At 55.9% G+C, this 10,971-nt stretch overlaps 1 protein-coding gene across 1 annotated transcript in view; it reads left to right on the forward strand.

Moving 5' to 3' along the window:
* Window positions 1-10,971, forward strand: part of VARS (valyl-tRNA synthetase) — an 11,552-nt gene that overhangs the window by 436 nt on the left and 145 nt on the right. Inside the window, exons 2-26 of the mRNA XM_014446897.2 lie at window positions 220-639; window positions 1,879-2,013; window positions 2,109-2,247; window positions 2,471-2,595; window positions 2,697-2,784; window positions 2,982-3,082; window positions 3,172-3,299; window positions 6,617-6,781; window positions 6,995-7,076; window positions 7,454-7,573; window positions 7,650-7,758; window positions 7,853-7,947; window positions 8,133-8,223; window positions 8,452-8,576; window positions 8,657-8,760; window positions 8,840-8,998; window positions 9,084-9,174; window positions 9,260-9,365; window positions 9,454-9,524; window positions 9,606-9,731; window positions 10,016-10,120; window positions 10,202-10,270; window positions 10,349-10,427; window positions 10,529-10,656; window positions 10,939-10,966. Coding sequence (XP_014302383.1) covers window positions 253-639; window positions 1,879-2,013; window positions 2,109-2,247; window positions 2,471-2,595; window positions 2,697-2,784; window positions 2,982-3,082; window positions 3,172-3,299; window positions 6,617-6,781; window positions 6,995-7,076; window positions 7,454-7,573; window positions 7,650-7,758; window positions 7,853-7,947; window positions 8,133-8,223; window positions 8,452-8,576; window positions 8,657-8,760; window positions 8,840-8,998; window positions 9,084-9,174; window positions 9,260-9,365; window positions 9,454-9,524; window positions 9,606-9,731; window positions 10,016-10,120; window positions 10,202-10,270; window positions 10,349-10,427; window positions 10,529-10,656; window positions 10,939-10,966 — 2,956 coding nt within the window. The 5' untranslated portion in view covers window positions 220-252. The remainder of the gene's footprint in view (window positions 1-219; window positions 640-1,878; window positions 2,014-2,108; window positions 2,248-2,470; window positions 2,596-2,696; window positions 2,785-2,981; window positions 3,083-3,171; window positions 3,300-6,616; window positions 6,782-6,994; window positions 7,077-7,453; window positions 7,574-7,649; window positions 7,759-7,852; window positions 7,948-8,132; window positions 8,224-8,451; window positions 8,577-8,656; window positions 8,761-8,839; window positions 8,999-9,083; window positions 9,175-9,259; window positions 9,366-9,453; window positions 9,525-9,605; window positions 9,732-10,015; window positions 10,121-10,201; window positions 10,271-10,348; window positions 10,428-10,528; window positions 10,657-10,938; window positions 10,967-10,971) is intronic.

Genomic DNA, 10,971 nt, shown 5'->3' on the forward strand with positions numbered 1-10,971 from the left:
AGCCGAGGGGCTCCTCCCGCTCCCTCTCTCCCCGAGGCCGCGGTCCCGGGCCGTCCCCGCCGTCACCACCCCTCCGACAGCCAGACCCTGGGCTCTTGAGGCCTGACCAGATCCCCCAAATCCGGGGGGCCTGGCGCCCGCGGTAGAGGAGCCATGAGGGCCCCCCGTTTACTCAGGTAGGACCCAGGTCCCTCAGTCTGGCGTCTCTCCTTCCCCTAGGTCTTTGCCGCCAGGCTCGGACCCTGCAGAGCCATGTCCATCCTCTACGTCTCCCCGCACCCCGATGCCTTCCCCAGCCTCCGAGCCCTCATCGCCGCGCGCTACGGGGAGGCTGGGGAGGGCCCGGGCTGGGGAGGGGCCCACCCGCGCATCTGTCTTCAGCCGCCTCCGGCGAGCAGGACCCCCTTCCCCCCACCCCGCCTGCCCGCCCTGGAGCAGGGGCCCGGTGGGCTCTGGGTGTGGGGGGCCCCTGCCGTGGCCCAGCTGCTGTGGCCCGCAGGCCTGGGGGGCCCTGGGGGCAGCCGGGCCGCCGTCCTCGTCCAACAGTGGGTCAGCTACGCCGACACGGAGCTAGTACCAGCTGCCTGTGGGGCAACGCTGCCCGCCCTGGGACTGCGCGGCTCCGTCCAGGACCCCCAGGTGAGTGGGGAAGACGGACGGGAGGGGGAGGAGAAGGAAGCAGGAGTTGGGATGGGTAATGGGACAGCGATAGTGTGTCGGTGAGGAAAAAGGTTGATCAAGTCCCAGATTGCCACCTGGTAACCTCTCTGAGCCTTGGTCTTCCTTTTGTCTCTGAAAACTTTAGTTTTCATGTTGAGAAGATTAAAAGACGTGTGCAGAGCACATGGTCTAGTGCCAGGCGCTTTGGAGTGAGTAAAAGTTTGATGAGTCTGAAACCCACAATAGAAGTTACTATGAACTGTAGGGAAAAAGTGGGTGAGGGAGAGATGAGAAGAGGCAGGTAGGGCCAGGAGAGATAAGGATGGGGGTGGGGGAGACATGAAATGAGGGGGAAGGCAGAGGAGAGAGAACCACACCAGATGGTAACCAAGTCCTTCCAGAGTGGGGCTGTGCCTTCTGGTCCTTATCACACACACGGTACATACTTAGTATTTCTTGAATGAATGAATATGTGACTTAGACCCTGGCTGGCTCCCTCATACCCTGATTACACTATCTAAAATAGAGGCCCCCTCTTTGGAATTCCTCAACCTGATTTATTTTATTTTTTTAATTTTTCTTCATAGCACTTAAGGGGAAAAATAGGGCAATGTATTATATATTTGTTCATTTATTGTCTCCCAATTAGAATGTAAACTCCCATCAGGTCAGGGGCCCTGTTCAAATTCTCTCCTTGTTCCTTAGAGAGGTATGTGGCATGTAGTAGGTGCTTAACAAATATTGTTGAAGCAATTGTTGTGTTGCCTTATGTAATCTTTAACTTCTTGTACTTAGTATATTGCAACTGATAAGTGTTCAGTAGGAATTTTCTGAATGAATGAAGCAACAAAGGGGCCACACGTGGGTGCCCCTTTAAAATATATATTTTTAAAAAATATATTTTTAGTGATTTCAGAGAGGAAGGGAGAGGGAGAGAGAGATAGAAACAGAAATGATGAGAGAATCATTGGTCATCTGCCTCCTGCACACCCCACACTGAGAATCGAGCCCGCAACCTGGACATGTGCCCTTGACCGGAATTGAACCTGGGACCCTTCAGTTGCAGGCCAACACTCTATCCACTGAGCCAAACTGGCTAGGGCAGGGCTTCTTTTTATTATGACCATTTCAAAGAAGATGAAACTGGCCCAGAGGTCATGATTTGTGGGAGTGGAAGGAGGCCAAGCCCTGTCTCATATCCCTTCCCCTTCCGGCTAGGCTGCACTGGGGGCTCTGGGAAGGGCCCTGAGCCCCTTGGAAGAGTGGCTTCGGCAGCACACCTACCTGGCCGGGGAGGCTCCCACTTTGGCTGACCTGGCGGCTGTTACAGCCTTGCTGCTGCCCTTCCGATATGTGAGTCACTCGGGCCTGGGGAGGAATAGGGGCAGTTCCTCTCTGGCCTCACTAAAGGGTGACTAAGGGTAGTTGATTTCTTTTCCCCTTCCCAGGTCCTGGATCCCTGTGTGCGCCGGATCTGGGGTAATGTCACTCGCTGGTTCATCACCTGTGTCCAGCAGCCAGAATTCCGGGCCGTGCTGGGAGAGGTGGTTCTGTATTCAGGGGCCAGGCCTCTCTTCCAACAGCCGGGTAAGGAAGGGGAGGTGGGAGGGGAGGGGTTCCTCGCGGTCTCCCATGCAGCTCACTTTCTTATCTTAGAATGCAGAATCCCTTGAGCAGGGGCCTGCGGGAGGGCAAGGTGGGAGGTCAGCATGGGGAAGCCCTTGGGCAGCTGGAATGACCGTCTGAGACACAGCAGCACCTTCACAGAGGGCCTCAGCAGCTAAGTCTGCATTTCTGGGCCTCTCACCAGGCCCTGAGGTCACTGCACCTCCAAAGACACCTGCTCAACTGAAGAAAGAGGCAAAGAAACGGGAGAAGCTAGAGAAATTCCAACAGAAGCAGAAGATCCAACAGCAGCAACCACTGCCCAGGGAGGTGAGAGGCTAAGGGGAGAGCTGAACAGGATGCTGGTGTCATGGTGGGGGCAAGGGGAGAGGCTGATCTCTGAGTCTGAGTCTATATCTTTCCCTCCCAAGCAGAAGAAGCCAAAACCAGAGAAGAGGGAGAAGCGGGATCCTGGAGTTATTACCTATGATCTCCCAACCCCACCTGGGGAAAAGAAAGGTACTGGGTCGGGGGAGGGACCCCCTCACCTCCCCCCTCCTCAGCTGCTGCTGCTCCTGTTGCCCTTCATGCTTGTCCTTGCTCCCACTACTTTTCTTGGTGAAGATTTGCGGAGGCCCAGGCCCTTCTCTGCTGGTCCACCGTCCTCTTCCCACCGGCCCAGCCTCCACACTGATGCCTGCCTTCCTCTCTCCCAGATATCAGTGGCACTATGCCCGACTCCTACAGCCCTCAGTACGTGGAGGCAGCCTGGTACCCATGGTGGGAGCAGCAGGGCTTCTTTAAGCCAGAGTATGGAGTGAGTGGCACTGCCACCCAGGCTGGAGGGGGAGGGCCTGGGAGTGGTGACATGGAGCCTTAGCATGTGCCCATCCTTCCTCCCCACAGCGTTCCAGCGTGTCAGCACCTAACCCACGGGGCGTCTTCATGATGTGCATCCCACCCCCAAACGTGACAGGCTCCCTGCACCTGGGCCACGCGCTCACCAACGCCATCCAGGATTCCCTGACCCGATGGTGAGCTCCTGTCCTCTCCCAGCTGCTTCCCTCGGCTTCCTTCCCTTCTCTTCCCTGAAGGCCCTCCTGCCTCTCTCCTTCCATTCTGGCCCTCAGCTCTGCCCCCTGGTGGTGGTACACTTCTCTCTGTCATTCCCTCCCCTCTGATCACTTGCTAGTAGCATCCTCCCCTGGTCAATAACCAACACTTCTCTCCTTCCTCTTGGTATTAGAAATCATATTACTTTGAATTAAACAAGAAATATTCTTGTAAGAAATGTAAAACTTCAAGTCTCCTTGATAACCCCCTCCAGACCTACTTCCCAAGACTTAGCCTTTGTTATCACTTTGTGGATCTTTCTAGATCTTTCCTGTCTATTACTCATAGGTACATGTACCCATAGAAATTTATAGTTTTCTTTTGGGTGGATTTTTTTTTCTGTCATGCTATTCTTCAGCTTTCTTCTTACACTGAATGGTTTTGTCTTAGAGATCTTTCCTTACCCTTATCCACAGACTGACCTCATTCTCTTTCATTGCCCTGTAGCATTCCATACTGTGACTATGCCATATAGAGTCACTTTCTAAAAAAAAAAATAATAATAAAATTAATGGTTGTTTCTAATTTTTCTCTGCTGAAAATCGCTTGCATGCACATTCCTGCACAAGCTTTCTCAGGCAGAGACGCTCTGTGGCGTAGCTGCCGGGAAGTGACTGCTCGGTCAGAGGGGCATGCCTGTGTTAAGCACAAACCGCAGCGCCAAGGTGCCCTACGAAACAGCTTTACCACTCATCTCCCTGTGAGGATATTTGTTTACCGTGGCCTTGCTAGCTCTGGGCTGTATCTTCATTTTGCTAAAATGGACAAAAAAATGGCACCTATGTAATTTCTGATTGCCAGTGGGCTGTGCTGCTTCCTGTGTCTGGGCCGGTCTGGTTTCCCCTATGTGCACTGTCTGTGCGTCTCGATCGTTTGCCCATCTTTCTATTGATTGATTCTTTGTTGTTTTCTTCTTCTTTAATTGGTTGTTGGATGATTCTTTACATAATCTGGGTATTGTTTTTTTTTATATAATTTTATTGATTTCAGAGAGGAAGGGAGGGGGAGAGAGAGAGAGAAACATCAATGATGAGAGAGAATCACTGATTGGCTGCCTCCTGCACGCCCCACACTGGGGACGGAGCCTACAACCCAGGCATGTACCCTGACCGGAATCGAACCGTGACCTCCTGGTTCATAGGTCAACACTCAACCACTGAGCCACGCTGGCCAGGCTGGGTATTGTTTTTTTATTTGTTATATATTGTAAATGTTTACTCCTGTTCTAGCACTTGCTTCCCCTCCCCCTGCCTTATCAACCTGCCCCACTGTCAATAGTTTAATTAGTTAACAGATATAGAGTTAATATTCTAGGTGACAAATTCCTTTAAAAAGTATTTTAAGTCCTGGCCAGTGTGGTTCAGTGGGTTGAACAAGGTCCCATGCACCCAAAAATCACTGGTTCCATTCCTGGTCAGGGTACATGATCCTCAGCAGGGGATGTGCAGGAGGCAGCCGATTGATGGTTCTCTCTCTCTCCCTCTCCCTTCTTCTCTCTAAAATCAATAAAAACATTTTTTAAAAAAGCATTTTAAAACAACTTTTTATCTTTGGAAACCAGGATTATTTATTATATTTTAAGTTTTGAGACATTTTTCTAATTTCCTGAATTAATTTAATCAAAAATATTAATTAATTACTAAATTAATCAAAAAATATTTCAGGCCAGCACTGCTCTGGGTATTGGGGGATAATGTCAGATTTAGTGTTTTGCAAGGAATTGAGAGCTGGCAAAGAGTTTTATTAAATGCATATAACAAGAATGGCCAAGTTATTTACATGAGAATAGAGTTAACACTTCTTACAAAACTCTTAGGGTAGCCACATTTTTTCTACCGAACATGATTTAAATAAGATGTTAGAAACTACCATTGCTTAAATGGAGTAGATTTATATCAATATTTTAGAATAAAAATGAAAATAAAATAATGTGAAATACAGCTTTAAATATCTCCACCAATAAGACATTATAAAAATGAGTTGAATAGCTATATTTTTTCTTTTTCTTCCTCCAGCAGAGAATAGGGTGCTTTTCTACAAATATCCATGGCATTGATTTATTTTTATTATTTTTTTAATATATTTTATTGATTTCAGAGAGGAGGGGAGAGAGAGATAGAAACATCAATGATGAGAGAGAATCATCGATCAGCTGCCTCTTGCACACCCCCTGCTGGGGATTGAGCCCGCAACCTGGGCATGTGCCCTTGACTGGACTCGAACCTGGGACCCTTCAGTCCACAGGCCGACGCTCTATCCACTGAACTCTCCACTGAGCCAAACCAGCGAGGGCTACCACTTGCTTTTTAACTTCACTGAGAGGTGTTGCTGTTCTGAGGTTTTGCTGTAATCGGTTCGACGATGTTCTTAGATTTCATCCTGCGTGTCTGGTTTAGGATGGCGTCTCCTGCCTCAAAGTTACACACATGGCCACCTGTATTACTGACTTCTTTATTTAATTTTTGGAAAACGATGTCATTTTCTGAGACTTTTCTTATAGTTCTGTTTTTCTATATTGATTTTTTTAATCTGACTAGAAATTATTTATTTATTGTTAATCCTCACTTAAGGGTTTTTTCCATTGATTTTTAGAGAGAATGGAAGGGAGGGAGAAAGAGAGAGAAACCAATGTCTCTCTCTTACATCAATTGGTTGCCTCCCATACATGCCCCGACCGGGTCAGGGATTGAACTGCAACCCAGGTACGTGCACTTGACTGGGAATCAAACCCGTGACCCTGCAGTGCTGGAGCTGACACTAACCACTGAGAAACACCAACCAGGGCTGACTATAATTTATTTTCGTGAATATTGGGAAGTAGGGGGATGTTTTTCCAACTAAGCAGTTAGTTGTTCCAAAAAAATTTTGAATTGTTTTCCTTTTTCATACTGATAGGAAATGCCACCCAGGACAGATACTAAATTGGCTTGGATCTGTTTCCAGTCACTGTTTTGTTCCCTTTCATCTGTAACTTTGTTCCTATGTTGTAACTAATTGCTTGAATAATCATAATTTTCTCATATGTTTTGCTATCTAGTTGGGCAGGAGCCTCCTCTTTGTTCTTTTGCCAAATTGCTTTGGCTATCCTTGCCATGTCCTCCCCAGACTGAAACTTTAGAATTGGGGTCCCTCTCCACTGCCCTTTTCCCTCCCGAGCCCATTGACTTCTTCCCCCAAAGCCCCTCCAGGTGCCAGCTCTGCCGCCCACTCACTGCCGCCCTCGGCGCTCTTCCCACAGGCACCGCATGCGCGGGGAGACCACCCTGTGGAACCCCGGCTGTGACCACGCAGGCATTGCCACGCAGGTGGTCGTGGAGAAGAAGCTCTGGCGCGAGCAGGGGCTGACCCGCCACCAGCTGGGCCGCGAGGCCTTTCTGCGGGAGGTCTGGAAGTGGAAGGAGGAGTGAGTGTGCCGCAGCCCTGCCTCCCGCCCCTGGCCCCTGTCACCTGCGACCCTGGTCACAGGCTGCACAGAACCTCTCACAGAGGCTGAGGGTCGGTGGCTTCAGGACGAGGTCCCTTTCAGAGAATGAGGGGTCCTCGCGCTGCCCCGCCAGCCCCCCGATGACTCCCTGCAGCCGGCCTGAGTGCTGATGCGCCTCCTGTCCACTTCCAGGAAAGGGGACCGGATTTACCATCAGCTGCGGAAGCTCGGCAGCTCCTTGGATTGGGATCGAGCCTGTTTCACCATGGACCCCGTGAGTGGGAGGGGCTGGGGCTGGGGAGGCTCCATAGAGAGCGCCTGCCGTGCCCTCCGCGGTTAGACCCACACGGAAGCACCGAGGGCTCAGCTGCAGATCTCATGTCTGGTCCCGGGTCACGACCCTCTGTCCCCTGCCCCTCTGGGAGCTCCACGGGCCTGCACTCCCAGGACTGCCTGCGCTGGCACCCTGCCATCTCCAGCATCACCAGGCCCGTGCCTGTCCTTGTGTTCCCAAAGCCCCCTCCATGGTCCCCTCTCCCCTCAGGAGCGCATTTCCCCCTTGCAGCCTCGGGGGGGTCTGGGTGCTGGGCAGTGGGACTCTGGACCCTGCTGCCCTGGAAATTCTGCCTGGCCCACTCCCTGCTCCCCTAGAAACTGTCCGTGGCTGTGACAGAGGCCTTTGTCCGGCTCCACGAGGAAGGCATCATCTACCGCAGTACCCGCCTCGTCAACTGGTCCTGCACCCTCAACTCTGCCATCTCCGACATCGAGGTGTGCCCCGCCCGGGACCTCCAGCCCCACCCCAGCCCCGGGCCCCGGGCGGCTTTTCCTAACGCCCCCTTCACAGGTGGACAAGAAGGAGCTGACGGGTCGCACCCTGCTCTCCGTGCCTGGCTACAAGGAGAAGGTGGAGTTTGGGGTCCTCATCTCCTTTGCTTACAAGGTCCAAGGCTCAGGTAGGAGCCAGGGGGGCACCAGGATCCTGGGCTGGATGGGGTGGGGGGCAGGAGGGGACCAGCGCTGAGGTCATAAGGTCGCCTGTCACCCCAGAGAGCGATGAGGAGGTGGTGGTGGCGACAACTCGGATCGAGACAATGCTGGGAGATGTGGCCGTAGCTGTGCACCCCAAAGATCCCAGATACCAGGTGTGGCGAGGGTGCTGCCGTGGGGGGGGTTACTGGCTGACGGGCCCCCGCGAAGGAGAGAGGGTTGATTAGACGGTCGCCTTGGGTCCCTGTCCAGCCTGCAGAGGGCATTGGAGTGTTGGACAGCCAGGGCCCTGGGAGTAGGGAGGGCCGGCCTTCATGTGTTGAGGCCCCTCTGTTCCCAGCACCTGAAGGGGAGGAGCGTGGTCCACCCGTTCCTGTCTCGCAGCCTCCCCGTGGTCTTCGATGATTTCGTGGACATGGAGTTCGGCACAGGTGAGCAAGGGGCTGTCCTGAGGGCAGGAAGGAGCCATGAGGTGCATCCCGCATCCCTCGTCCCTCTGAAGGACGAGAACACAGGCTTCAGCTAAACAGACAGGCCTTGGCCTGGTTCTCAGGACTGTCACGGGGAAGTGGGGGACAGGCGGCCTCCAACAAAAGGGGGTGCATGTGGGAAGGGACTCATTGAGTCCTCGTGGTCCTGGATCCCCATGTACACCCCAGGTGCGGTGAAGATCACCCCTGCACATGACCAGAACGACTACGAGGTCGGGCGGAGGCACGGGCTGGAGGCCATCAGCATCATGGACTCCCGGGGGGCCCTGGTCAATGTGCCCCCCCCTTTCCTGGTGAGACTGCCTGGGTGTGGGGCCAGGTCCCAAGTCGGCGGGGCACCACAGCACAGCCATGACGAGGCCTGTTCCCCCAGGGCCTGCCCAGGTTTGAGGCCCGGAAGGCGGTGCTGGCGGCGTTGAAGGAGCGGGGCCTGTTCCGTGGCATCCAGGACAACCCCATGGTGGTGCCGCTTTGCAAGTGAGGGCAGGGGCCAGAGAAGGGGGGGTGGCTCCTCGGGGGCTCCCCACCCAACCTCCCCACCTGTGTGTACCTGCAGCCGGTCCAAGGACGTGGTGGAGCCCCTGCTGCGGCCGCAGTGGTACGTGCGCTGCGGGGAGATGGCCCGGGCGGCCAGTGCAGCCGTGGCTCGGGGCGACCTCCGCATCCTGCCTGAGGCCCACCAGCGGACATGGCACGCCTGGATGGACAATATCCGGTGCGTCGGCTCGCTGGGAGGGGCTGGGGAGGGCTGAGCGCACCGGCCCGGCACCGCCTCCCCCTGACTCCTCACGCCTCTGCAGGGACTGGTGCATCTCCCGGCAGCTGTGGTGGGGCCATCGCATCCCAGCCTACTTCGTCACTGTCCGCGACCCAGCCGTTCCCCCCGGGGAGGTGAGCACATCTAGGGGCGCTGGGTTTGTTGGGTCCTTGGTGGGAGGCAGGGGTGCCCCCTGGGTATTCATGGCACCTGTGGCAGGATCCCGACGGGCGGTACTGGGTGAGTGGGCGCAGCGAGGCCGAGGCCCGTGAGAAGGCAGCCAAGGAGTTTGGAGTGTCCCCTGACAAGATCAGCCTCCAGCAAGGCAAGGCAGGGCCTTGGGGGTGGGGGGCAGGGCCTGGTCTCAGATCCTCACCTCTGACCTCTGACCTTTGACCTTTGGCTTCCCTCAGATGAGGACGTATTGGATACCTGGTTTTCCTCTGGCCTCTTCCCCTTCTCCATCTTGGGCTGGCCCAACCAGGTACGTCCTTGAGGCCAGCTCAGGTGGGGCAGGGTCTTGAGGTGGGTGCTCAGCTCCCCGTCACGCTCTGCTCTGCCCCAGTCAGAGGACCTGAGTGTGTTCTACCCGGGGACCCTGCTGGAGACGGGCCACGACATCCTCTTCTTCTGGGTGGCCAGGATGGTCATGCTGGGCCTGCAGCTCACCGGCAGGCTGCCCTTCCGAGAGGTGCGTGGCCGGCTGAGGCCTCCCGCTCAGGCTCACACGGCCGGGCCCTGGGCAGGGCCCCTGGACGACTGGGTGGGCTGTGGGGATTGGGCACCTCCTGGGACCTGCTCGGTGATTGTGCCTGGGCTTCCCAGAGGAGGGACTCCTCTAAGCCCATGAAGGTGCCGGTGGGGCTGGCGGGACACCAAGGGACTTGAGGTTCAGAGTGGGGTGAGAGGCAGGGCGGGGGGTGGCCAGGGGGGCCTGGCGGGGAGGCGGAGCCTCACAGCCCCTTCCCGCCTCAGGTCTACCTGCACGCCATCGTGCGCGATGCCCATGGCCGGAAGATGAGCAAGTCTCTGGGCAATGTCATCGACCCCCTGGATGTCATCCACGGAGTCTCCCTGCAGGTGGGTGCCCGGCAGCCGGGAGGCCTTGGGGAGGGCTGCTGGGCTGTGGCCATGCCCTGACCCCTCCCACTGCACCCTCAGGGCCTCCACGACCAGTTGCTGAACAGCAACCTGGATCCCAGTGAGGTGGAGAGGGCTAAAGAAGGGCAGGTACGTAGGAGGGCCAGGCCGGGGCGTGGGCAGAGGGAGGCGGGGCTGGCTCAGGACTCCAGCCCGGCTCCTCCGCAGAAGGCAGACTTCCCGGCAGGGATTCCTGAGTGCGGCACCGATGCCCTCCGGTTTGGACTGTGCGCCTACACATCCCAGGGTAGGACCCCAAATCTCTCCCCGCCCTCTTCCTCCCTGAGGCCACCCCTCCTCCGCCCTGGGCAGGCTGGGAGGGCGAGCTGAGGACACTTCCCGCACCAGGGCGTGACATCAACCTGGACGTGAACCGGATCCTGGGCTACCGCCACTTCTGCAACAAGCTCTGGAACGCCACCAAGTTTGCCCTTCGTGGCCTGGGCAAGGGTTTCGTGCCCTCGGCCACCTCCGAGGTGAGGGCCTGGTGGGCTCGGAGGAACCCCCACAGGCTGCACCCCGCCGCTCCGGCATCAAGCACAACCCAGGAGCCTCCATGTGGGGGGAGCGGAGCAGAGCAGAGGTTGCAGGAGATGCCCAGGCACTGGGTCCTCCCCCCATATGGGCATGTGGCTTCCCACCGTCAGGCTCTGAGTGCATATTTGCCCCTGGTTCCTGCCTCCTGGGGTTCTGGCTCCCTCCCCCCGGGCATCTCTCCCCTCAACTGGTGGCCCTGGCTGATCTGCCCCTCCCCCCAGCCGGGAGCCCACGAGAGCCTGGTGGACCGCTGG

The sequence above is a fragment of the Myotis lucifugus genome, unplaced genomic scaffold, assembly GCF_000147115.1.
Source record: "Myotis lucifugus unplaced genomic scaffold, Myoluc2.0 scaffold_585, whole genome shotgun sequence".
NCBI classification, from domain to species: Eukaryota; Metazoa; Chordata; class Mammalia; order Chiroptera; family Vespertilionidae; genus Myotis; species Myotis lucifugus.